General features: G+C 46.1%; 1 protein-coding gene across 2 annotated transcripts in view; it reads left to right on the top strand.

Moving 5' to 3' along the window:
* Positions 1 to 27307, top strand: part of LOC138468519 (centromere protein H-like) — a 655463-nt gene that overhangs the window by 313395 nt on the left and 314761 nt on the right. For both annotated transcript variants that reach the window (XM_069609017.1, XM_069609018.1), the window contains exon 4: positions 13240 to 13282. In XM_069609017.1, coding sequence (XP_069465118.1) covers positions 13240 to 13282 — 43 coding nt within the window. The remainder of the gene's footprint in view (positions 1 to 13239; positions 13283 to 27307) is intronic.

Below are 27307 nucleotides of genomic sequence, written 5' to 3'. Positions count from 1 at the left end.
AAACTCTCTTTTCCTCCAAGTAAACCGAGTCCAACCTCAAATGTTGGCAGTCCTACACCGTATGTCTCCTGGTTTTTTCTAGTAGCATTCTTTTTCACACAACCAGACTTGGCCTTTGTAATTAGCAACGGCTGCTTCCTGAAATATCACAACCCCAGATCCTATGAGGTAGCCTTAATGTGTGCTCCCCAGGGTAAGCATAATCCTCCTTCTAGACTTATCAAATGGAGTCAAGAATTACGGTACATAGATAGACCAGGAATGTGCCATATTTGTAGCCAGAACAGCACAGGTTTCACGGAGACCATATGAGTTATAGGGTATAAATCAAGTTCAAGGTGGATAGGCATGTTCGGAACCCCCTGGGATAATTTAAGCATATCCTTGAGAAATGTATTCTGAGCTCTAGCTAATCTTACTAAATCTGCATTGCCCCATAGTTCTGCCCCCATAAACAGCAGAGGTGACTGCTTGTTTTTTTTACACAGTTCCATAGCTGGTGCAATAGCTCCCTTTCCAATGCCGGTTAAAGAACCCCAGTACAGCACCACTATATTTGGACAGGGTAGCCCGAGATTTATTTAGCTGCGCTGTCCAAAACCCACTCTCATGGAACCTAGTCCCCAAGTAATCCTAGAACTTGACCTGATCAAGTCTACATTTATTTACTGTGATATCAATGGTTTGTTGTTTCGTAAACGTAGGCTTGAATATCATGGTTTTGGTTTTGACTGTGTTCAAAATTAATTTGAACTCTCCTCGTTTCCTGGTGAACATTGCCAGGGTAGCTCTGAGCCCCTGTGAGGAAGTTAACAAAACAGCATCGTCCTCAAAAATTAGCACGGGGCATTTCTCAATCCCTGTCCTTGCAGGGTCCAAACATGCTTCAAGCAGGGCCGTGGTAAGCTCTTTGATGAAAATGCAAAATAAGAGAGGGACAAGCACGCACCCCTGCCTTACCCCCTTGGTAACATTAGATTGGGGTGTGACCTTGCCTGCCAGCCCACAACGAACTGCCGCCTTGTTGTTTTTACATAATGATTGAATGGGCACCACGAGGCAGTGCAGGATGTTTCTTTTGGCTAAAACCTGTCAAAGCAGGTCCTGAGGCACACCGTCAAAGGCTGTCTTAAAGTCGATGAAGAAAGAGTATAATTTAACTTTACATAAAACAGTGTACTGCTGGATAATCCTAAAAAGGCAAAAGGTTTGATCTACCGTGATTTCCCCTTTTGAAAGCCTGTTTGTAAGGGGCCATGATATGATTCCTTTTGGGAATATATTTAATACTACGCACTGTCATTTTGCAGGGTTTGTAGTTTGCTAATGCAATTCTTACTTGCCCCACAAAGGAGCTCATTGCAGTAGTCCAGCCGAGGTAATACGGTGGCCGGCACAAAGGTTTCACAATTCTTGCTTGTAACGTAAGGGTTTACCAGTCTGAGTAATATGAGTTGGTATTGAGATTTTTTAATAACTGCATACTCATGTGAATCTGCCCTTGGGGTACAAGCCACAACCACACTAAGTGTCTTAACCTTGTCCTGTGTTTGATTGCAATGCCTGTCAATAGAGAGGTTCTAAAAGCACATATCTAGTTTCATTCTAGTCTGAGGAGATCCAAAGACTAGAATCTCAGTCTTTGCATTATTCAGGCAAAGACGGTTCAATGTCATCGAATCTTTGACCAATTTGCATACATTTTGAATTGTACTCACATCCTTAGTATAATGACTGCTTAACTCAATCAACCGCTGCATATCATCAGCATAATTGGTGAATATAGCTCCTTCTGCATCAAGAATCTTGCATAATGGACACAGGTATACGTTAAAAAGTGAAGTGCTGGTGAGAGACATGTGCCCTGAGGGATGTCAAACATAGATATTTGATGAGTGGAGGACGCCTGCCCCCAGCATACTCTAGACAGCTGATTAGAAAGGAATTATTCGATCCATTCAATGGCAGCTGCTGAACATTGCCCCACAGAGAATAGGTGCCTAGGAGCTTTTTGTGATCTAGGCGATCGAAAGCTGACGATAAATTGAGCAGCATCAGTACTCCCGTACTGCTCCTCTCTACAATGCTCAACATCTGGAGATCCAATAGTGCACTTTCTGTGCCATAGTTTGATCTAAAACCAGACTGTCTCAGATGCAGAATATTAGCCTTGTCCAAATATTCTTGCAGTTGTATTGTAGTGACGTCATATACAATTTTTTTAAAGAAATGGCACAATTGTTATTGGCCTAAGATTTTTTTGCATCCTTGGGATCTAGACCTGCTTTTTTAGTAGTGGAGTGACTACAACCTTCTTTATGCGATCAGGAATGGACTTGTGAAGGAAGGTAGCATTGGTGAATGTGTTTTAAAAAAAAAAAGGAGCAAACACACTAATATTCTTCAATATTATTTTAGCAGCAATAGTATCTCCTATGAAGGATGTAGGACGCATCTTTTTCAATATTCTCTCTATATCCTCGACTTGTACAGGCTGAAAGACAAAGGTCAAGTGGTTTCCAACTGGGGGTACCGTATCCAATATCGATGGCATAGCAGCGGTAGCTTCAGAAGCGATCCTTGCTTGTGCCCCAATAGTTTTATTGGCAAATGCTTGTTGTTTATTCATATACCCCTCTGTAGTGGGGGGAGAGAGGGAAAGCCTCCGCTTTGAGATAAGATTCCTTCAAGGTTATTAAAATATCAAAGCTTCCTAGTATTATTACTGGACTTTTCAAATTCCCCAATGAAGTGATTTTTGTTTTTGCTTCAAAAATCCCTTCTCTATACTGCTTCTCAATACTTTTCCATGTAGCTTTGTTTTCTGCAGTCATATTTTGATAAACGCGGTATGAAAAATAGGGTAGTTACCACTGCCACCAGCCAAGTCTTTATGAAAAGGGAGCGAAACAGTGCTCCAAGAGAAACAGACAAAAAGGGATAAGAATAAACCCTTTCATATACTCCATGTATGATGGAGGATAATGGGTCTGTGATTTAAAGAGAATACATAAAGTTAATGGCAACTTTACATGTTTCTGGGAGGCAGTAGTCGGTCCCAGAAAAATGGAGTCAGTGCGAAGTCTAAAAGACAACCCTGTGTCACCACACTGAAGGTGGTGTATAACACACAAAAAAAAATATGCCCATGGAGTAGGTGAGGCTCCAGAGCCCAAGATCACACAATTGGTAAAAACACACACAGCAAAATACATGCAAGAGTGGGAAAAAGGCTCACTCTTACCAGGTGAAGATTTTGGAGAATTCTCCCTAACATTTTTCAACCAGCATCGTTCAGCCTTCCACTTTTCCTGCTTTAGTTTGACAAGCTCAGAGGAGAACCAAGTATGATGGTTGTGCCAGTTCCTAACCATCTTGGTTTTCAAAGGGCTACTTTATTTAACATATCTATTAGGTCATAGTTATACCTTGTTGCAAGGATAACTGGAGAATCTCCATAAAGCTCTGCAAGCACTTAAATCCTCTTGCCTAATTCTTTTTAAATTTCTACTCGTAACACTCTGAAGTGGATTACATTGTAGGAGCAGCTTCCCTGGTAAATAAACTTGAAAATTAATCGAGGGAATGGTTAGACCAAACACAAAGCTCGGTGGTAATGGAGCCAATCTGTAAGTTTCTGTATTTAATATGTGTAGGTTCATTATGGTGGACCGTAACTTCTATATTTTTCAGGGATTGTTCAAGTGACAGAGTTTCTTTGCTGCTTCACTACCTTTCCACCTACTAATATCCCCCATCAACAAAATAGAGTAATTTGGTTGAACTCTGCCAGTATACTCGTGAGTTCACCATTAAAATTGGGCATTTCAGTAGGTGGCTGGTATACCACGATAATGTTAGTAAAGTGTACGGGAGAGGGACTGAGTATTTCACAACCCTCACAAATGACTGATGATCTAAAAACACATAGTTCTTCTTTAACAATAACTTCCCTGATCCCTATTTTGACCATAATAAAACAAAGCCTTTAGGGGTGACTAAATTAATAGGCCTTAGGCCAGGTTTCTGCTATGGCCATGATGTTCACCCCTCTATCTAATATAAAAACATAGACATCCATGAGGGATTGCCATAAGGAGCTAGTATTCAGTAGGGCTATCTTTAATGTCCGTCCATTAGATAGGGTTGGGACATCTTCCAATCTATCTGGATCACTCATTAGGGAATTGCCATCAATATCGTCCCAATATCTCATAAAGCCTCAGATCCAGGAAGGATTGGTTGCAAATTGGGTATCGGAGAGGATACTTGATTATCAGGCATAGAATGGCTTTTTGTAAGGGCTTCAGATTATCCAGGGGTATTTCTACTTGTGTGTTCATACCTTTCTCTGGATCACAGTCCGGAGAGCAACTATTTTTGGGAGGTAATGGTTACCTTAGTAGGTGTCTCAGATAGGTTGTTGACATATAACTGTAAATATCTGTCAAGGATGGCCTGCCTGGCTTTCTTTTGGGATGTTATTAAAGTTACCATATCCGGGTACGATTCCATCGATGACCCCAATCGGTGGACATGCAATTTACAAGGCACCGGGAAGAGCCGCAGTGCTAGGAGCCGATGAAGAGTAGCGCACCGTGACGCGGAAGCCCAGACTAGCTCAGACTAGCTAGCCCTGATGCGCCGGTGCTAATACGCCTGAATGAGAAATAATGGGCGTGGGAACTACAGAAGCGAAGGGATATGTAGTTCTGAGCGCTCACAACGCAAAAACGGGCACTATTTCTAAACGTTACTAAAAATCAAATCTAGAAGTAGACAATAAAACTGAAATAGCTAAGCACAAAATAATCGCAGTAAAATACTCTCTAATCCTGACACACAGTCAGGCAATCAAAAATTATATGGGTCAGCACACACTGCGTACATGGTTTAAATACCAGCTCATCTGACCAAGAAATAATAGGCACAGTAACTACAGAAGCAAAGGGATATGTAGTTTTGAATGCTCGTAACACTCGCAACGCTACAGGAGTGTAGAAGCTGCTTTACAATAAGACTAAGAAGTGTAACATGTGGGTGAATTGTAGTGACTGCTTTCCCAAGCTCATTGAAAATGTGGTTTGCTTCACTACAAACCACTTCAATATGTGGCAATACATCCTCTTGGAGGCCTGGTTTGGCATCCCCCTCCAGTATTGTAGCCTGCTTCACTGCTTTACGTGCATGTCCAACAACCTTTAATACCTGATTTATTGTGCTTGGTAGGCTAGGTACTAACCCACCATTACTCAGGAGGAATGTAGTGGACAAAGGCCTATGATCACTGTCATGTTTATCCAGGACCATAAAACTGGTTACATTCTTCCAATCACTAACAGTAAATAAAACCTAATCAAATATGGAAGAGCCACAAGGCCCATGAAAGGTCATAGAAGCTGGTTGGTCATTACTGAACCGCCCGTTAGAGGCTTGCAGATCAAGTGAATATAAAATATGGGCAGACTCAACAGCGAGGCTATGATCCCTTTTTGGGTGGTCCGCAGTCAAAGATGAAATCTCCCAGGCTGCATCCTGCTCCTCCCAGATACCCTCTAAGTCTGGGAGGGGCTCTACTTTGAAATTGAAGTCCCCCACAACAATCGTATGGGTCCTATTTGGGATCTGTCCCATTCCAATAATTGGCCCAATCATAGATCGTATTAATGATGGACATATAATTTGGCCTATTGTACACATTGACCGTCAGATAGCAGTGTCCATCGGGAGTATATGCTATCACACGTTGAAGATCATCCAAGTCTGTTGCCCTAGGCTTTATGTCAATTGAAAAGTGGATCGACCCAAATGAGCAACCCACCACTTCAGTGACACCTACTACTCTTAGAAGCTGGTTTATGGAACATTTGGAAGCCCTGCATGTCAATCCTTTCTCTTGCCCAGGTTTCCAGGAAAAGGATAAAGTGGTACCCTCCAATAAAATCTCTCCATTCTGGAATTGACCGATATTTAGAGCAGAGGTGTAGACAGGTTAGGGCCAGAGTGGGCAAGGCACACCTAAAATCTGTAAATGCCCAATCTGCAGTGCTGTGTGGGCATCTCCAGATGGTAATGTCACTGCCGTTGAGCCCAACTGCATTAGCTCTGGGCCCCATTTATAGCTACGCCTCTGGTTTAGAGATTCCTTCAATGTCCCACGGTCGCATTTTGCAAGATGCAACCTGAGTGACTGCATGTCCACCCAATGCATGTCAGTACGTCAGTACACTTCATCGAGCTCTCTGAGTTGCACTGGGTTCGGTAATGTTGAGGTTCACAGAAAATGAAGTAGACCTGGAGGAACCCATCACTCCACCCCTCTCTGTCCCTCCTGTAGTGGCGCATAGGCTTGCATTCTAATCGATGAACCCTGAGGGGGATATCTTCGATAATCATTAGCCAACAAGCCATCCACTAGCACCTTGTTGACCCAAAGAATTAGAATGCACTCAGTCAGTTCACCAGGCATCCTTATACGGGTACAACTAACGCCTTCCCTAATGATAGATATGCATCCCTTAACATGCCATAACCAATGAATACATTTGTCAGGGATGCCACAGTCTCAAGTGTGCCTGTTTGGAGCCTAGGAACACCATACATTGTCACAGATGGAAAGGCGTCCCTCATAGGCCTCTTCCTCCACAAATAATTGCCTGTCAAACCATCTCTCCTTTAACAGACGGTATTCCTACATCTATAATTGGGTGGCTACTGACCATCTGTTTGTTGATAACATCGACTATGGGATCTAACATTTTCAGAGAGGCCTTCTCTTTTCTTAAACCAATAGAATTATTACCTACTGAGGTACATAATTGGCCAGGAGCAGGTGAGTATTATTTTTGATCTTCAGCCCCTCCCCTGATTGCAGCAACCCCCATTTTTAATTTGACACCCCGGTTTCTCATCCCATGCTTGGATAAGCTTATTCTGACTAGATTCCTCTCGGTGCTCTAATTTGCCTACTAAGGAAGACGCAACATCTTTCAAGGGCTTGACCACATTCGTCAGTTCTTGGATAGCTGTAACAATTTGCTGGGCTTTAAGTATATCAGTTGGCTCTTTGAGCTACCCAGCAATGCTCTCAAGTTGGCCAATTACAATAGTATATTCGCCAGCAGGCACTGCAATTCCACTAATGGACATTTTAATCTTACTGAATTTGGGGTCACCCCCTCCTTAGGTTGTACGTCTTTTGTGTGGCCCTTAATAACCCCCCTCTTTTTCTGCATCTTGCATTCCTCCTTCCATGATTCATGTCCTTGCCCACACAGGGTGCAAAAACCTATACGATAATGGAATTTGGGAATCAATCACAACTCGCTCAGGCTCCTCCATCCTTTTTTTCCTGAGGTGCTGTCAAATGAATTATTTAAGTCAAATGCCATCTTTCACTGTGATCTTCTTGTGTGATCATCAGGGTGGGTTTGGTTCTGCTTCATGCCTCTCCTAAACATAAAGGTCTCCCATCCACCATCCTAATAAATTCTGTACACTCCTTCTACATCACATGGATTTTATTTCTGCACAAGACTCCAATCTATAAAATTCCCAGATGCCCCATCCAAAAGGGCAAATGCAACTATAGGTCCAAATATGAGTGTCTCAAAGACCTGCAGTCCTTGGTGATACCGTCCGGACGGGGACATTTTCCATGTCTGCCATATCCTCTAGGTTCCCTTTGGCCAAACATCCTGCTTTAAGGATCCTGACATCTAAGCTCCAAATCAGACCAGTTGCACCCAGGAACTGCAGCAAATCCCAGCCACAATAACAGACAACACCTGTGCAGCTATTCACCTAGAGCTGAACCCAGGGCGAAGAGGCAGAGCACTATAAATCCCAGAGACCCCAGTCATTTGCAAAAGGCAGTTGTGGGAAGATTGGAGAGAGATACAAGGACTGATGAGAAGAAGTTGGACATGCTGGAGGTGAGGGAGTGAGAAGGGACAGGGGGTGGTAACACCAGGAGATGAAGGTGGCATAGAGGGTCGAGGTGGTAGAAACAGCAGGAGTTGGAAGAGGTAAAAAAAAACATAATGAGAGCTGGGTTGAGGAGCTCCACATGTAGACCAAACAGGTCGGCTCCAGTGGGCCAGGTTAGCCATACACCGGAAAAGAAGGTTGGCGCCAGGGGGCTGAAACCCATGCAAGAAGGCCAGAGAAGAGATAGTCTGGCCAGCTGAGTCAAGGAAGCCCTGAGTTTTGTGGAGGGTGGAGTGATGCTGGCGATAAGTAGGGGTCATAAGACGCAGAGACTTCTGTCACCATTTCATCCCAACAGAGAAGCTGCAAAATATCAGCTTGTCAAGGAGACAGCCTGACTAACCCAGAGACCTTTGTGAAACCAGGACTGGTGACCGGGTTCATGCACATTGGGGAAGTGAGAGAATTTCTAGAGGTTGGGGATGTGAGACTGCAACACGTCCATTGTGAGACTTTAATTTATGAAAGTATTTAGTTAGATTCATTGTTTGTATTTTCTTTTGTGAAAATAAACATCCCTGATCTGTGAGGAGTCTGGAATGAAAGACGGACACAAGTTTGCCATGTTTTTTGCTAGAGGCTTTTATTGAAAATAAAGGGGTTGGGAAAAGGCCTCTCTAACCCTCTAAGAGGAATTTCCCTACCTAAACACAATCTAAGGGTTTGTCCATGTCCAGGATGCCAAAACCGAAACTGTCCTGTGTCGAAACTTCTATTCTGACCCTCGCACTATAAATTAAGGTGAAAAGGGAAAACATGTTAACCTTGGAAGGTTTGACAAAGTGTTAATAAAGGAAGAGCATGTTTCAAGTAAAAGGTCTTCAGGAAATAAGGTTGTTGGCTCAAGAGGGTAGTGCCCTTTCCCTGGATTCTTCTTTGCCTCTTAAGGTTTGTATACACAATAGTTCCTTGGGCCTCTCTTGGACATTAATGCACACAAAAACTGTTTAGCTTCACAATGTTGGTTTTCTTTCATGCAGCAACGTTTGGCTCAGCAGCATCTTTCTCCGTTGGTGAGCCTTCTGGCTCCACCATGCCAGTCTCGGCTCCTCGGCTCTCTGCCCCTTGCAGAAATGTGTAGCTCTTTCGCTAGTCCTCACAGCAGCAGTCCCTACTTCTTTGTATGGGCTGCTTACATTTCTCAGGCACAGGTGTGCTGGGAAACACTAGAGCGCTAATTTCACTTATTCTTTGTCCAGTCTACGTCTTTGTTATTTGTGCGTCTTGAGGACCATTGCATGCAGTGCTCCATAAGAAATAAATAATTATAATAATCGACTCTTTTGCTCTACATTGCTCGATCTCGCTTCTTCGTCCAAATACCTCATGGATTCTGGGAACCGAAGTCCATTGCTGGCAATTGACTTAGGGAATTAGAATAAGCATTTTTAACAGGTTTTGATGGAAAGCCAGTTCTGAATGATTGACAAGTGGAATTAAAAAAGGGAATTCCATCAGATTGGTAAGATTGATTCGTGGATTTGATTAAAGGGGTTTCCCTGTTCTTCGCGGGACAAGGAGTGGACACATGGCAGTAAGCCATGAGGGTTTCAGACATTGGGAGGTTAGTTTCAAGGGGAAATGGGCAGGAATGGACTGGGAACCAAAAGAGGCCCTGGAAATCATTTTCAAAGTGGACACATATTACACAATTTCAGCAATCCCAACCCTTTTCTATATAAAATAGGCTCAGTGTGCAGAGGCCTACCATGAGTTCCCTATAGGCCAGTCCACCCCTGGAAATGGCAGATACCATATCTCATCTAGTGGAGCCCAAACATTTGCCTGGAGGCTGTCTCCTGCCATGTGATCCTCCCTCTTAAAGCCCCTTCTCCCCCAGGGTCAGGATCAGGTAGCGGCAGGTGTCCCCTGGCCACATGGGAGGAGGTATCCACCGGGGAATCAGTGATGACTCCACCGGGTTCATCACAGAACCACTCTTCCAGAGTCTAGCATTTGCTTCAAAAAGTGTGGGACTCCTGATCTGGATCATAGGTGCTGTGTATAATAACATTTTTGGCTTGTATTGTTGCATGCTTTAAAAGCCTAGTTAATTAGAAAATACCAATTGTGTCCTTTGATGGATAATGCCAGCACCATAAATGTTGGTGTTCTCTTCAGTTTCATTGATTTGAGGTCCAGGAAACCTAGCGGAGTGACTTGGATTTGTGAAGGGCCTTTAAGGCTAATGGGTTTTGTTTTTCAAGCACTTTCATTAAGCCTTTCTACTAGGTGCTTGTAATGAATTGGAAAGGCCATGGTGATGAGGGACAGTAGCTGATCTATATCGAAATTTACATCCCAACTTTTCACAAGCCAAATAAGATGGTTTAACGGAGAGGTTTGAATTTAGTTTGGTTGAAAAGAATGGCACAGTGGTCAGTCCAGGTCAGCGTAAAAGTGGTGTGAACTTATGAATCCTCTCTGCTGGAAATTAGTTTTTTTGCCATTGGTGGATTGAATATACTAGCCAACATGCTTAGAACATCCAAGTTTCTAGGACTTCGACAGCCAGATATTTAGCAACAAAGTGATCCCTTGATGTGGGTGGGGATGATGTATAAGTAAAAGGTACTGTCTGTTTTGCAGATGTTTACAGTTTGGTGTGCCCTTACACGATGATCCTCATCCTTGCCTCGATGTTAGTGACTAGGGATAATGCCAGGAATTTCCAGCCTATATTTCACTGTCGTTTACTATGGTGGGAATAGTTGTAACAGAGGGGTCTGAGATGTGTGTCTGTGTACAATGTGGGATATTGTTTGACAGGTGTGCTTGGCCTAAATAGTTTTCATTCTGCCAGTCATATTTCACAAGGTTTGGTGGAAATGGTATCTAGCCTACATTGGAATCCTGTTGCAGACTGGCCCTGGATGGGCACAGACGGGTTTGTATTTGGCATGCAGCCTGTGCAACAGCTGCGCATGTTCGATGTGGGGCATCTAAAATATCAGCTCGGAATGGCGGCCTTAATAAAAATGGAAGAAGGCCTTTAGTGCACGGGAAGGGGATCCTAATTAAAAATAATGTGACGGTTACTAAATAAAAGCATTGTCACTGATGCCACGTGGTTTTATGGGGCAACACTGACACGAAGTTAAACCAAAGTAAAACAAACACGTTCAAGTAAACTACTGTAGCAAATGCAATCTGCCGTGTAGCGTGTTGGCAGCAGCTGAGGTTATTAAATCTTAAAAACATGCCCTCGATCACGATCACACTTCTGACACAACCTTATTATCGTCGCCAACAGTATCTAAATACTGGCCCAAAATGGCAAACTTAATCAAAATGGAAGAAAGACTCATGGAATAGTTCACAGGAAGGAAGCTCCTAATTAAAATAATATGATCATTAACAAATAAAACCTTCTGGGTGATTACTGAAGGCGTTCACTCCCCACATTACCAATAAAACTCAGGACACATCCCAGTAGGGAATGAGACCACGAGATTGGTTTTTGAGAATCAGCCAAAGTTTTAATAAGATTCAGCATCCAGAGAACTCTGTTGCCTTGAGAGCGCTCTGGCAAACAATACAGAAACAATATGTTTTAAGGGGTTACAGTGTCATCAGTGATGTATTGTATACGGTCTACAAGTTACATTTCCATTCGTCAGTGAGTGGGTACACATGTGGTTCTGTAAGGGTCGGCTCCACAGGATTGGCTGATGACTTGGCGGGAGGTTTAGATCACGTGCTTCACCTGGGCCGGTCCGTGTGAGGTGAAGGTTGGGTCCGGTCCAGAGAGGCGGTTGGATCTGGCTAAACTAATCTACACACTTATCCTAGACATGCAGTAAATAATGATCATCACTATGTATTTAAAGTATATATTCGAGGCCTATGCATTGTACAAGTGTGTTTGCATGATCCCACCTTGGGTTGATAGTGAGGTGAAGAGGGTGGGGGTCGTGCCCCTCAGGCAACCTGTGTGGGTCTGGATTGATAGCTGTCAGGTCTGGCACTTCAGAGCAGGGAGGGGGTGGTATGACACATGTTGGCTTAGGACAGAATATACAGTGACAGGGGTCTGGTTTTATTGAGGGCACTCTAGGGTGGTCAGCAGGGAAGGGTCACACTTCTGTTACATCGAACGGATAGCTTTGGAGGGGCACAGGGTTAAACAGGCAGTAATTTTCTAAAGGTGGGGTGTGAGTGGTGCAGGAGCAGGTTTGTTGAGGTGCATGAACTACAAGTCATGGTTCGGCCCGGTCACACACAGGACAGTGATCTCAGAGGAAGAATAAAGCGAATACATTGTTGGCCACATCTTGTTGCAGAGCATCCGTGAGAAAGGACTTGGGAGGCACAGGCTTGGGAGGAAAAAGGTAGGGGTTGTCAGTGCTCTCTGTACGCGGTGCTGCTGAAGGGAGAGAAGACTTTGCACTGTCAGAATGCAGCTTAGTCCACAAATTAAGTTGAGGGTACACAAAATAGAGTCCAATTGTGTCTTGCAAGAGCCCCACCTCTGCTTATGTCAGGGTCTTGTCCCCTGAAGCCGCAGAAGGGCAAGGAAGGCATACCCCCACAAGTGCAAGAGCAAATGGTCCCTTTCGCGTAGAATTTATGGGGGGTCAACCGACCCCCCCCCCTCCTTCCTTACATTACTAAGGGTGTTAATGGAATAATGACAGTTGTGATGGGCCATACTGGATGGTAACCTCTTGCTTTGTCTGGCGAAGGAACCCGTGACATTCTGACTTAATACCTTGAGCGGTGGGCCATTATCACCCAGTGAATCTCCCACTCCAGACATTGCCATGTTACTTTGCATGTATGTGTACTAAGAACTTCATCAGGGTGCATCTCATTTTTGGCCACTAGTCAAACATGGCGTTGTACATTCTGATCACCCAGAAACCTAGAGGAGTACTTAGTTGAAGAGGGCCCCCTGCGTCCCAGTGGCTTCATGAGGTTCATTTACGCATCTGTTTTTTCCTATTTTACCTGTCCCTATTTTCATACCTCCCGACGTTAGAAAAAGATTTTATTTCCAGAAAATCTTTGCCCATTAAAATTCATTGATCAGAATCTGTATCATCACCTACGAAGCAAAATAAGGAAATTGCATTCTTGTATATCTCGAACATCAGAGCATCTCCGAAAGGAGTACATTGGTGAAGTCCTTCATCTTTGAAGCAGTTGCTTGGACTTAACATTTTTTCATGTAATCTATTCAAGCCCCAGTCTAATCTTTCTGTAACACCATAGTTTGCTTTTAACATCCATCTCCTTTTTGTTCCTTAGGAGTTAGACACAAGGAAAGTATAGATCGCTCTTTAAATATAAGGTAAGAGTCATATGTTTGTTGTGCCGATTACTGTTTTTCAATGCACTGTCTATGCCCTGTCCACATGTGTTTTCCTTCACTTTCAACATGTAATGTTTTATGCACACAAAATTAGTTATTTGCATGATCAAAGTGCCTTTACTGGTTCGGTTGATTTCAGCAATGCCCAGATTACTTGCCAGTGATTTTTATTGCTCCATCCCAGATGTAAATTAACTAGGGGGGTCCTGGGAGTCCCTCTGCCAGACATTAGTCCTGGTTACGAGAGACTTACCCAGAGTCTTTAGCTCCACCCTACTGTTGAGGTCCAACCAGTCCAAAACACGTGTCTGGGGTTGCTGTTGGAACACTTGTTCAGAGGAGAATTGCCTAGCATTTCGGTGCTGGACTGCGCCAGGGCAGGACAAAGACTGATATGTTTGGGATATTTCTTCTCTGTGCAAGATAGTGAGCTAAAGCCTCTGGGTAAGTCTCTCGTAACCAGGACTAATGTCTGACCCCTTTTGCAAAGAATAATTCCCAAAATAAATGCATAATTGCCCCTGTGGGGTGCTGTCCCCGGGAAGCTACTTATACTAAATACTCAATGCCTAGCTGCCCCTGCACATGACAAGCTATTTGCAGCTGGCAGTGCTACAGCAGGGGGTGAGGGGAAGGGGACTGTAACGAGGAGGAATCAGTCATTTTACTAATAGATTATCAGTAAATTTTTCCGGCCTCCCACCATTGCCCCTGTCCCTCATACCAGTTTTAACCTCATGAGGATGTACAAAGAACCCAAACTTGGGTCTATGGTCAGAAACCGAAATGTGGCATGCTAAACACTTCTATTTAATATTTACACAAACGGTGTGTGGCTGATTGCAACACAGCTGTGCAATAAGTTTCAAAATGAGCCCTGTAGTGCTTAACGAATGTTAAAGGGTAGGCCCATGTAGTCGCTGAAAGAATCTGGCGTGGGCGCATCTCTCATCCTGGACAAGATCTCATCCTGGCCAAGGAGGCAGCAACACCCCTGGTGGACAGAGGTCGAAATATATTTGGCATTGAGACCCATTGATGCTTCTAGACATCATAATGGTATGTCTCTCACCGCCCTTCCAGAGATTTGTTTGCCCTTCTTTTCCGGACGAGAGGTGGCAAACCAAATTCTCGGAACAGGTTCGTCCTGTCCACATGTATTCAGACAACTTGACCAACTTCCATTAAATGCTCCATAGACCCATAATAAGCCCCAATGGGTCTAAAGTGTGAAGAATCGGCTTTTCGGACAAGTGAAATGCAGCCATGACCTTAGGAATATTAAGTGATGGACCTAGGACTAAACCATTTGGCAGAAATATTGGGTACATTTCGATGAAGAGATGTGGCCCCATCCTGATCTGGCAGCAAGGGATATATATCTGTGGCTTCCCTGATGAGGTGGAAAGCAATATCTCATGAATGGGAGCTACATCAGGAGGTGGAAGAAGTGTTTGACATGTGTTCAATTTCAGTCTGATAGGTCAGAATCCAGAGACTGGCAAGGAGGCATGATTTCTGAAAACTTTATTTAAGTCTCTAAGCCCTAGAGTAAAATGAAATAAGTAAAAGGGTGCTTAGTCAGGATGTCTTACATAAATGAAGTCCTCAATAAAGAAACCTATTCTACCCTAGTTTATATCCCTTACTATGAAAAGAAAAAAAAACACAAATATACCCAGGACATACTCCATTGCCCGAGAAAAGGGACTGTGGCTGGTTTGAGACCCTCACCCTTGTTTCTCTTTACCATAGGCACTTCTGCCTATGTGCACAGTCCCAAACATGCAGTTTGTATCGTTTAGTCTCTTCCTCACTCAAAGGGGATTTTCAGTCTTTCTCTCTTCGGGGAGACTTTCCTATGTGCTGTTTCTTCTCCCCCTCTAATAGGGGTTCTTACCATGTTTTTGTTTTTGCCCGCTGCTGGGTTCCTCTCCTTTCCAATCCTCACCCTGGGGTTTTACTTTTCCTCCTTCACCACTCTAGGGCTTATTGGTGGTCTCACACTCTATACTTCTCTAAGTCTCATTCCTCACACTGGGGGTTTTGTGTCTCTCCCAACTCTGGAGCTTGTCTGTCTCATGTTCTCGACCAACTTCAGGCCTCGACTGCTCACTTTGCCCTCCAGGGCTTCTCTGTGCTGTCCACACATTGAGGCTTCCCTGTGCTCTCCCAATCCTTGGGGCTTCCCTGTGCTCTCCCATTCCTTGGGGCTTCCCTGTGCTCTCCCATTCCTTGGGGCTTACCTGTGCTCTCCCATTCCTTGGGGCTTCCCTGTGCTCTCCCATTCCTTGGGGCTTCCCTGTGCTCTCCCATTCCTTGGGGCTTCCCTGTGCTCTCCCATTCCTTGGGGCTTCCTTGTGCTCTTCCCCTTCCTTGGGGCTTCCCTGTGCTCTTCCCCTTCCTTGGGGCTTCCCTGTGCTCTTCCCCTTCCTTAGCTCTTCCCCTTCCTTGGGGCTTCCCTGTGCTCTTCCCCTTCCTTGGGGCTTCCCTGTGCTCTTCCCCTTCCTTGGGGCTTCCCTGTGCTCTTCCCCTTCCTTGGGGCTTCCCTGTGCTCTTCCCCTTCCTTGGGGCTTCCCTGTGTTCTCCCCACCTTGGCGTCCTTCTTACTTTCCATGCTTTACTCATCTCCTCCCTTTGTATCAAAATGTCATCAATGCATCACAAGTATGTTAGTGGTTTCTGGAATTGCTGTTGTAAGGACCTCTGGTTTGAGGTCTGCTGGGAAATGTTTGGTATACGAAGACTGACCTTATCGACGAGGCTTTAACATTGGTACTCTGGAAGATATTTGGTGGACTTCTCTGTTGAGGACACAACCGTCTTATTGCTTCACTTTCCCATAGTTATACAATTTTTTTAAAGAAGTTAATTGTTTCCATCAAGTCCTTTATTGAGATCTGAAGTTAGCGTAGACATTTATGATGGCAGTTGTGTGTGAGCTCTCACATTATTGACCTCTGCGGTTTCAAACTCTGAAAGTAGTGATTCTTGTTGCTATAGCTTCAACCAAATCTGTGAGTGTACTGCAAGTGTTAATCCTCTTTTTCTGTTTGTTTTCTGAGGATAAGTTCACTGTAGGCGCGAGTCCATCCTTCCAAAGGTGTGTCACTATTGAAACCATTTTACCTTGATGCTTCTAATCCATGAAATCAACCAATACCTGCATTGGCCTATTTTTCTAAACTTCTCATAAGAATTGTTTATTTTGAGCTTTCTGCCTATCTCAATTCTTCCAAACGGCTGTCTACCTGTCAATAAGATTTCCCCTGTATTGTAGCGGGGGCAGGGGGGTATCTGTGGTTATTATTCATGCACAATCAAATTCCCTGTCAATTTATATCCATGATTTGTCAACAATACCACACTAGAAAATTCCATCGCTTATTTATGGCCTCATCTACCAAATTTTACCTACAAACAATAGTTTTCTCTCACCTACACTATTGCTCTTCCCTTTTTGTTGGTAATGCTTTGCTCCCATTCCAATCTATTATATATTCTGCAGTTCATATTCTCTTTAATTTAGGCTTTTCATCTCTTGCCTCTGTACTAGCCAGGCTGAAATGGCTCCTTTATTCCTAAACTTGAATTTCATGGTACGTTTTGTTTTTCAAATGTATGCATGCTCTTGCCCTGGCATTTTGATTTTTGCTTTTTACACCAACCTTTCAGATAATCGTGCTCTTCTTTGCAAAGTTTGTCTGTACAATGCTCCCTGTCCCTTTTTGTTTTTGTTCTTTTCGATTATTCACTCCTAAACTCTGGAATTGCAATTGCGCATCATGTTAATTTTGTGAACATGCTTAAAACTCTGTTTACTGTCACTTTTCAATCTGCAAACTGAAATTTTGTTTTACTATTGTTTTTGTCACTTCTTATTTCAAATCGTTAGTGTTGTTACTCAGGATCTTTTATATGGACGGTTCTTTGGACAAAAAAAAGGAAGGCATTATCAATACAAATGCCACTTGGCTGAGAGGGCTCATACTTCAGTGTTCTTGGCACATTGGTCTCTTTCTGAGATGGAGATCTTTCATGATTTGGATCCTTCCAGACCCCTTATGTTCTGTATCTATCCCTGCCTGTTCTTGGGACAGCAAAACCAACCAACTAAGCAAACTCTCTCTCATTGGTTAGTGCTGTGCATCAAAACATGTTGCAAGCTGATTAATAAGGAGGTGCCATTCGCCTCTGCTGATACTAACAGGAGTGGAGTTCTGTAGCAACCTATAGTAGAGCGGTGTGTTAACGGGCATTTGCCAGATGGTGATATGGACTGTCATAGTTGCCATGCATTATTGGATGAATTCCTAAACCAGGAGGATGCTCTCTCTTCCTCTTGTATGTTCTGGTTTCTTGCATCCTACCCCCTCACACTCTTCTACGATTGCTACTACTTTGGAAGTCTTTGAAAGGATGGTATCTATTGGGAGATGTTCTTTACCTTTGGTATGGACTTTTTTACTGATTGACGCAGTACTACAAACAGAGATGCCTGATTTGACAGTCTCTATCCCCTGAATTGGAGAACTGGTAAGCTAATATGACAGCAAGCATGATTATTTTTGTGGAACTGTGGTTATAGGGCTTGTGTGGTTCCACTTGACATCGCTTGTGGCACTAAGGATACTACCATGGAAAGAATGCACGCTGTACTCTACACCCCAGCCTCTGCTGCGTAAATCTTTGCGTCCACTGCAATACTGGATTTATTTCAAATGAGTAGCAATTAGTGGGCTGATGGGCAGGCGCCGCAAGAATTTGGGGTAGAGAGTGGTTAGGGTATAGAAGTTAGATGGAGATGAGGTATGGTGGAAGGTTCAGTGTGCTCATGAAGAGTGAGTGGGGTAGAAGAGGTAGAATAGTGGGGTGGGATAGAGTAGTATGGTGCGGATGAGTAGTGGTGTGGGTGGTGCTGTGTGGTTTGTGGTTGTAAAGCAGGGTGTTACAAGGGTAGGGTGAGGTAAGTGGTGTGGGGATTGGATTGGACTGGAGTGAAGGATACGATTGGAGCAGTGTATGAGCAAGAAGGGAGGGGTAGAGTGAGGTGGCTGGGTGAAGAGTGGAAGTGTGGTGGAGAACGGTGGGTGGGGTGAAGAGTGGCTGTATACTCAGTAGAGGAAGAAGCATAGTATAGGGTAGGGTGTGGCGGCATGCTGGGTGCCATGAAAAGTGGGTGTATAGTGGGCAATGTTAGATGAGGTAGAGTGGTGCAGTGGGGTAGAGTGGGGGTGGTAAGGTGGGGTGGGGCTAGAGTAGTGGAATGTGGTAGGGCGAAGTAGTAGTGGGTTATTAGAGTGAGTCGGGGTAGAGTAGGTCAGGTTGAGTCGGTCTGTTAGGGAGAGATGTGGGTACGTTCTGAGGTGGAGTGTTATGGAGTGTTATGGGGTGGGAGTAGGGTGGGGTGAAGTGGGAGTGGCATTGTGTGGGGTTAGAGCTGGGTGGTGGAGCAGGATGGGTAGAGTGGGCTGAGGTAGATTGTGGGGGTTTAAGCAGAGGGGTAGAGTGTAGTGGGATAGAGTGGGGTATGGTAGGGTCCGGTGAGGGTACAGTGAAGGGGTGGGGCAGGGGTAACGTTTGGTGGGTGGGGATAACAAAAGCCAAAGTAAGGGCAGAGTGGGTGTGGGTATGGAGTAGTAATGTGGAGTAGGGTGGTGGGATATTGGTGTAAAGTAGAGTACTGTGGGTGGGGGTAGAGAGGTGGAGTAGTGGGTGTGGCAGAGTGGCATAGCTGGTAAAATGAGATTAGGTAGAATAGTGGGGTAGAGCAGTGATTGAGGGTAGCGTAGTGGGTTGGGTGGGGGAAGTGTTGGAAGGTGTGTGTGTGTGTGTGGGCAGAGTTGGGCAGGGGCTGTGGAGGGTTTTGAATGGGGGAAGGGAAAAGGGGGAAGGTAGAGTGTGTGGGGGTAGACTGGGGGAGTACAGGTGGTGTAGGTTGTGGTAGCAGCAGAGTGGCATGGAGTAGAGTGGGGTTAGACATGCAGTAGGCCAGGAGTAGAGTGAGTTGAGCTGGTGATAGTGGGTGGGGTAGGGGTGTGGGCTGGGGCGGAGTGGGTGGTGCTGGAAGAGGTAGCACAGTGAAAGGTAAGAGTAGCGGGAAGGGGAAAAGTAGCCGCATGTGCCACAGAAATTGAGTAGAGTAATGGGCCGGGTAGAGGATAGGATGGGGTTGCATAGGATATAGTGGAGTGAAGTGGGGTAAAGTGGAGGGATGGGATAAAGTTTGGGGCTGCTGGTAGTACTACATTACAGCGCTGATGCTTGGTGGTGGTGTGGTTAGCGAAATGGCATTGTGGGTGGCCCCCACAACTGTCTCATAAAGGGCAGATCTACAAACCAAGAAATGAAGGACAGTATGGTTAGACTCCTCCTCACCACAGAGCCCAGGTGCACAACTGTGTTGTGGATCTCCTGGAGTGCCCGATTGGCAGAAACAGTAAAATAATCCCTCAATTAAATGGATCAATGTAACAAAGGACATTTTAGTTATTCAGAAAATTCATGCCACCGCGTTGCCAGTTGCCATGCCAACCAGATATTCTTTTTCGTTTGCTATTGGACATATCTTCTTGTGGAGGTGGTTTCTGCCATATTTTTGGTGGTGGAGCCAAATCCAAAAAGACATGGCCTGCGAATGGTGCAATGCACGCAAGCTGCACCAGCCACAGTCTGGGGTTTTCTGTCCCATGAGGAACAAAAAAAACAGCTGTGTGGGGTGCACACAGCCCTCTGGGGTAGTGCTGCATGTTACAGTTGCCTGTTGCCTGTTGCCAGTTGACCCTCTCTAATCTGCCAGTACTGATTAATTAAAGTGGATCAAAAGTGAGTGATATTTTGAAGAAGACGTGCCTTCCCATGGGTGGGTAGTTGGCAACTGCTTCCCCCACTGTGTGGAGGGCATCCATTGGGTCACGTGTACCCTCTCAGTCTTCAATTAACTGTGTGTGTGTGTGTGTGTGTGTATATATGTGTGTGTGTGTGTGTGTGTGTGTATATATATATGGGATACATTACTCACCGTAATCGTATTTCTGATGCTTGTATCTGCTTAGATTCACATGCTGTGCATAGGCCGACATCTAGTGGAAGCTGCGGAGTATTACAGTTGGTTTTTCGAAACTCGAAAATGGGCGTCGACACAGGCGTGCCAGTAATACTATCCCTAGTGTGACGTCCACTGTACCCAAGATCCCTCACGCGTCTGGGATCCTCAGATTGTATTTTTTCTGACATGAGGAAGCATGAGGAGTAGCGTGAGTACAGATAATCCAAGCAGATAGACAGAAAGGTAAGACTACAAGTAATCATGTGCCTTCTCTCGGAGGGGAGGAAGGGTGGGTCGCATGTGAATCTAAGCAGATACAAGCATCAGAAATACGATTACGGTGAGTAATGTATCCCTTCTGAGGCTTGTGGAATCTGCTTAGATCACATGCTGTGCATAGATTAGCGAGCAGTACCCGAAGAAGGAGGTGGGATGTGAGAAGGGTCATGAGCAAACAGGTGTCTTAGAACCGCTTGTCCCACTTGTGTATCTGTCTTGGAATGAGTGTCAATGCAGTAATGCTGAGTAAAAGTGTGAATAGAGCTCCAAGTAGCTGCTTTGCAAATGGTGTCGAGGGGAACATTTGCAATGAAAGCCAGAGTGGCACCAATGCCTCTAGTAGAATGGGCCCTTGGCGTAAAAGGCAGAGTTTTTCCAGAAAGAGAGTAACACAGCTGTATACAGTTGATAATCCACTTCGAGATCGCGCCTTTAGAGACGCGATCCCCCTCTCTGCCTGTAGCTACGGAGACAAACAGTTGATCTGTTTTTCTTAGCGGTCTGGTTTTATTTACATAGTAGAGGACCGCCCTACGCACATCAAGGGTGTGTAGTTTCACCTCAGCCGAGCTTTGCGGGTTCTGGAAGAAAGCCGGAAGCTCGATGGACTGGTTTACATGGAATTTAGATATAACTTTAGGTGAAAACCTAGGGTGTGTGCGTAAAACCAGTTTGTCTTTGTGGATAATAAAGAAAGGATCCTGCACTGACAGAGCCTGAATTTCACTGACCCTTCTTATAGAGGTAATGGCTACTAAGAAGGCCGTTTTATAAGTCAGGTGTTTGAGACTACTTTTATGCATGGGTTCGAAAGGGGGGCCCATGAGTTTAGCTAGCACCACATTGAGGTCCCATCCTGGCGGTGGGTTCGAAATAGGAGGGTGAAGTCTCTTTACTCCTTCCATGAAGGCTTTAACTACTGGTACTTTCCACCACGATACCTTGTTATGGGATGTGGTGTAAGCCGAGAGGGCTGCCAGGTGTACTTTCAGAGAGTTAAAAATCAAACCTGCGTCCAGCAGGTGGAGCATGTATGTTACCACGTTGGAAGGAGTGCAATCAACTGGGTTGATTTGTTTATTCTGGCACCAAATAACGAATCTCTTCCACTTGTCAAAGTAACAGTGCCTTGTGTTTGGTTTCCTGGATTCTTTTAGGATGTCCATACACCTCTGTGGTAAATTGAGATGCCCAAACTCTATGACCTCAGGAGCCATGCTGCCAGGTTCATTGAGTTGGGTTCCTGGTGCACTGTTTGACCTTGTTGCTGGGACAGTAGGTTGTACCAGGCTGGGAGTTTGATGGGCTCGCACAGCGCCATCCTGCGTAGGTGTGGAAACCATGGTTGTCTCGCCCACATGGGAGCAACTAGGATGAGCGTCATCGATTCCTTGTTCATCTTGTACACCACCTTCCTGATGAGAGGAGTTGGTGGAAAAGCGTACGCAAACATCCCTGACCAGTTCATCCACAGGGCGTTCCCTTGGGAGTCTGGCTGGGGGAACCTGGATGCAAATCCTGGGCATTGTTTGTTTTCGCTTGTGGCGAATAGGTCTATAGTGGGGAAACCCCACTGAGAGAAGAGATCTTCTACGATCTCTCTGTGAAGGACCCATTCGTGTTCTTCTGGGAGGGAGTCTCTGCTTAGGGCATCCGCTAGGGAATTGAGCTCCCCTGGAACATGTTGTGCTGATAGGAAGATGTTCCGTCTGAGTGCCCATATCCAGATTTTCTGGGCAAGCTTGGACAGATTTGGCGAACGAGTCCCTCCTTGTTTGTTCAGATAGAACATGGCTGTCGTGCTGTCCGTCCGGATCTGCACCGACAAGTTTAGTAGATGGGGCTCGAATGCCCGAAGCGCTCGGAATACTGCCAGAAGCTCTAGCAGGTTGATGTGGTTCTTGGCTACTAAGTGAGACCAGAGACCCTGAGCTGTGTGGTGGAGATGGTGAGCTCCCCACCCAGTCAGGCAAGCATCTGTAGTTACCACTGCTTGTACTTCGGGATCGTAAAAGGGTTTTCCCCTTGCGAGATTCTCTTTTGTCCACCAGTGTAAGCTCTGTACGAGTGTTGGCGAAACGACCACTAGATCGTCCCACTGACCACTTGCCTGAGACCACTGTTTCGCCAACCATTCCTGCATGGGACGCATGCGCAGACGCGCGTGGGGGACCAGGTAAATGCATGACGCCATCATGCCCAGTAACCGCATTGCTTTGCGTACCGTTATTTGTTGACCTGACTGATAATGTGGAATTTGCAGTAGTATATTCCGAATTCTCTCTTCCGAAGGGAAGGTCAACCCTTTCTGAGTATCTAGGATTGCTCCTAGGAACTGTTTTGAGGTGCTTGGCACCAGACTTGACTTCTTCTCGTTGATAGAGAAGCCTAATTCGTGGAGGAGGTCGATAGTCCTCTGAATGTTTGACCTGCAAATTCTTGGGGTTTCCCCCGTTATGAGCCAGTCGTCCAGATAAGGGTACACTGGGATTGCCTCCCTGCGTAGGTGTGCAGCTGCCACCGCCAGTACCTTGGTGAATACCCTTGGTGCTGAAGCTATCCCGAAGGGCAATACCTTGAATTGGTAGTGGCGACTGTCCACTTTGAAGCGCAAGTATTTTTTGTGCGCTGGGAGCATGGAAATATGAAAATAAGCATCTTTCATATCCAAGGTTGCCATGTAGTCCCCCTTTTTAGGAGGGGGATTACCTCTTGTAGCGTGGTCATACGGAATTTTTGGGGCTTGACATACTTGTTGGCAGGCCGTAGGTCCAATACTGGGCGCATTGTCAAATCTTTCTTTGGCACAAGGAAGTAAGTTGAATAGATACCCTTGTTTACCTGGTGTCCTGGGACGAGTTCTATCACGTCCTTTTCTAGCAGAATGGCGATCTCCTCGAGAAGGATCTTCTGATGTTCTAAGGAGTGTATTCTTTGTCGTGGAGGGTGGTTCCGGGGACGCTGCAGTAATTCTATACAATATCCTGTGGACACTGTTGACAGCACCCATCTGTCTGAGGTGATCCCTTCCCAAGCCTGGGTGAAGTTGGAAATGCGTCCCCCTACTGGGGTTGCGTGAGAAGGGACCCTGAACTGAGCGTCACTGCTTTGGCGGAGGCGTGCCACCTCCCTTGTTGGGGCTGCCTCTGCCTCTTCCACGACCTCTCTTGTTACCCTTGCTGTAACTTTGGGTAGACTGTTGGTTGTTGTTCCATTGTGTACCCTGTCCTTGGGCATAGTTGCCTCTTTGTGAATTTTGGCCGCGTGGGCGACGAAAATTACTGTTCCCCCTCTGGTTCGGGGGTTTGTTGGTAAACTGGCCAAGGGATTTGAGAGTCTCGTACTCGTCCTTGGCATTCTTAAGTGCGTCTTCGACCGCTTTCCCAAACAATAGATCTGGTTCCACCGGCTTGTCTATTAATGAAGCCTGTGTTTCTGTTTTGAACCCCGACTGCCGTAACCACGCATGTCTCTTGATAACAGTACCTTCTGCTATCAATCTTCCTGCGTTGTCTGCAGCGTCGAAAGTTGCTTTTAAGATGCAACCAGACACGGCTCTCCCTTCTGCCGAGATCCAAGCCAACTGGCCCTTTAACGGTTCAGGAGCAGAGGCTATGAGCGCCGCGACCTCTTCCCATTGATGGCAGTTGTAACTTGCCAACAGGGTGGTGGAGTTTGCAATCCTTGCTTGGTAGGCGGACGTTGAGGCTACCTTCCTGCCAAACCCGTACAGTCTTTTGCTCTCCTTATCGGGAGGAGCTTCTGACGACGATAAGGGTGTCCCAGCCCTCTTCCGAGTGTTGGTAACCACTAGGGAGTCTGGTTTAAGATGACCTCTTAATAAAGAGGGTCAGACTGGGCTGCCCGAAAAAGTTTTTCGACTCTGGGGTTGACGGCTCTGGTGAGGTTAGGATTCACCAGGGATGGATCTATTCTACGTTGGATGGATTTAAGGATAGGGATGGTCTGAGCGACCGGCCTCCTCTCTCCCACCAACTCTTCTGCGAATTCCCTTTCCTCCTGTACACCGTGGGTGTCGATGTGAAAATGTTCTGCTGCGCGAGCAAGAACTTCATTAAGGAGGGGTTGGTTATCAACTGGCGAGTCGGTAACTGGGGCTTCGCTCTCTACCGGGGAATCTACTCTGTAAATTTCCTGCTCATCTTCTACCTCCTCCAGGTCCTCATCCTCCGCATAGTATTCAGACCCGGTTCGTTCCTCCATAATCGAAAACTCCTGGTCCCCTTCAGGGAAAGGTTTTCCTTGGTATCTGGGGTGTGGAGTAGAGTATGGAGTAGAGTAAGGTTGCACCTCGAAGGGGTCAGGTCTTTCGACCCGGGCCTTTTTACTTAGGGGGATAGGATCAGAGGAACCTGAGGGTGTGGCCCCTTGAGGGTCATACGAAAGGAAATGTTCTGGGTTTTTGTCATAAAAATCAGCTAAGGAAGACATCCTTGACATGACCCTGTCTATGTCCTCACTGGACCATTCTCTGGAACAGGGTATGACTTTAGTAGGCAACTTAGAGGACTTATCAAGGGTACCCTTGCTTGATGTTCCAGTAGATTTATGTTTATCTGTCTGCTTGGGGTGGAAGGATGGTCTTACAGGAGTGGAAGGCTGAGCTTTCCGCTGTTTCCCTCCCTCCCCGTGCGTGGAAAAATGTTTTCCCTGCCCCTTGGAGGCCCCAGAGACTTTCGACGCCTGGCGCCGAGGGTCGGGAGAGGTATCTTGTTTCGAGCGTGGGGCCTCGCTGGTGTTAACTGCGCTCTCGGTCTCTTGGAGCGCGGCCTGGGGGTGGAAGTCGTCTTCGTCTTCCGACGACCGAACTTCCGTTAATCTAGGGAGCGAGGCACTCTTGGCAAGAGTGGATGATTGCCTTGCGTCATGAGGCGATCTCGATCGAGAGCGCCCAGAGGACACCGAGTCGGACCGTTCTATCCGTGCCTCTTTCCGAGAAGTCGACGTAGTCGAGGTTCGGTTGGACTTGGTGTGCTTTGTGTGTGTTGGGTGTGTAGCGCTTGCGTCGCCGGGGGTCTTCCCCATAGCCGCCCTGCCGGACAACCTTCCGAGGTCGGGGACCTGCGCTCGGAAGTCTTTCGACGCCGTAATGCCCTCGCCGTCCGAAAGTACGGCGTCGCTGCCCTCGCTGAAGGCGCCCTCCGCTGCCATGGCTGCCTGCCTGGCGTGGTGGGCCCAACGCTTTGTCGAACGGTCCTTAAGTGTTTTAGGTTTAAACCTACTACACGCTCTGCAGTTCGCTTCGGGGTGGTCCCTCGGCAAGCAGAGATTGCACGTGGCGTGCCTGTCGACCCAAGGGTATTTGCGGTTGCACTTGGGGCAGAATTGGAAAGGGGTACCCTCCATACGCACCTTGAGGCAGCGGGCTGGTAAGTGTAGGAAATATATAAGGTGTACCTATATACCAAGAGTGAAGAGTATGTACCACCCCCCACTCTCCCTACTTGCAGGGCCGAGGCCAGCGGCCTACTAGGCCCGGGCCGAGGCCAGCGGCCTTCCGAGGCCCAGATCCGTCATGCAGCAGCCGACGGTCGATGTCTTCTCCAGCCGTCGTCGAGTGTCGATGGTCGACGTTGGGGTGGGGAAGGATGTCAATAAATAATTTTAAATTGCAATAATTAGCAAAAGTATGGCTAAGGCCAGGGACTCCGCAAGATGCTTCCGACCAGTATGGCGGAAAAAAACAATCTGAGGATCCCAGACGCGTGAGGGATCTTGGGTACAGTGGACGTCACACTAGGGATAGTATTACTGGCACGCCTGTGTCGACGCCCATTTTCGAGTTTCGAAAAACAAACTGTAATACTCCGCAGCTTCCACTAGATGTCGGCCTATGCACAGCATGTGATCTAAGCAGATTCCACAAGCCTCAGAAATATATATATAATATGTAGAAATTGAAACCCAAAAGATGTTCACACCTGGTGACCTTCGTAGACTGACTGGCTCTAGAGATCCCTGCCACTAGAGCAGAAGCTGTGCCTGAGCAGAGCCCTTGGGTGTCAGCAGTACTTAAAATGCTGTGTGGCTACTAGGATTGATTCTTTTGGTTTCTTTACTCAACAAAGACCACCACAAGTTCAAAGGCCTCCCATTCCTGCAACCAAATGACTTTAAATCACTGCTTTCTCATTGGCCATGTTACATACATGGTTGCATGTATCCAACATAGCTGGCAAGTTGCCTAGGACCTTAGCTGTACCCCTTCCATTTAAGCCACCACACATGAAAGAAAATCCATTAGTAGTCGTGGAGTTTCGAATAACTTTGTGACATGAACACACAGCAAGCGAAAGCGTGATTTTGTATTTTATTTCTCTCACAGGTTTACTGCCATATCTGTATATACTTCTCTGTGAATGTTCACCAGGCTCGGCGCACAGCTCGTTTTTCAAGAGCCACCACGCGCTTGTCCACTCTCTGCTCTCAAATGCACATGCTATGATCTGCCATTCTGCTTCTAGTCTCCAAGGAGCCACAGGTCACGGTCCTTCCACATGAGACTAAAACACCACTTTACCTCCACGCCTCTTACTCATCCCAGTACATATCTATGACGTGTCCCACCTCCCCCATGAACCCTCTGGCAGGGACTTGCCTTCAACGGGATCCGCTTCATCCTCTTGTGTCATAGCCAGATGAGGCATCGATACCTA

This window comes from Ambystoma mexicanum, chromosome 4q, assembly GCF_040938575.1.
Source record: "Ambystoma mexicanum isolate Mex_15411 chromosome 4q, UKY_AmexF1_1, whole genome shotgun sequence".
In the NCBI taxonomy this organism is placed as follows: Eukaryota; Metazoa; Chordata; class Amphibia; order Caudata; family Ambystomatidae; genus Ambystoma; species Ambystoma mexicanum.
This window is presented reverse-complemented; position numbering and strand designations above follow the sequence as displayed.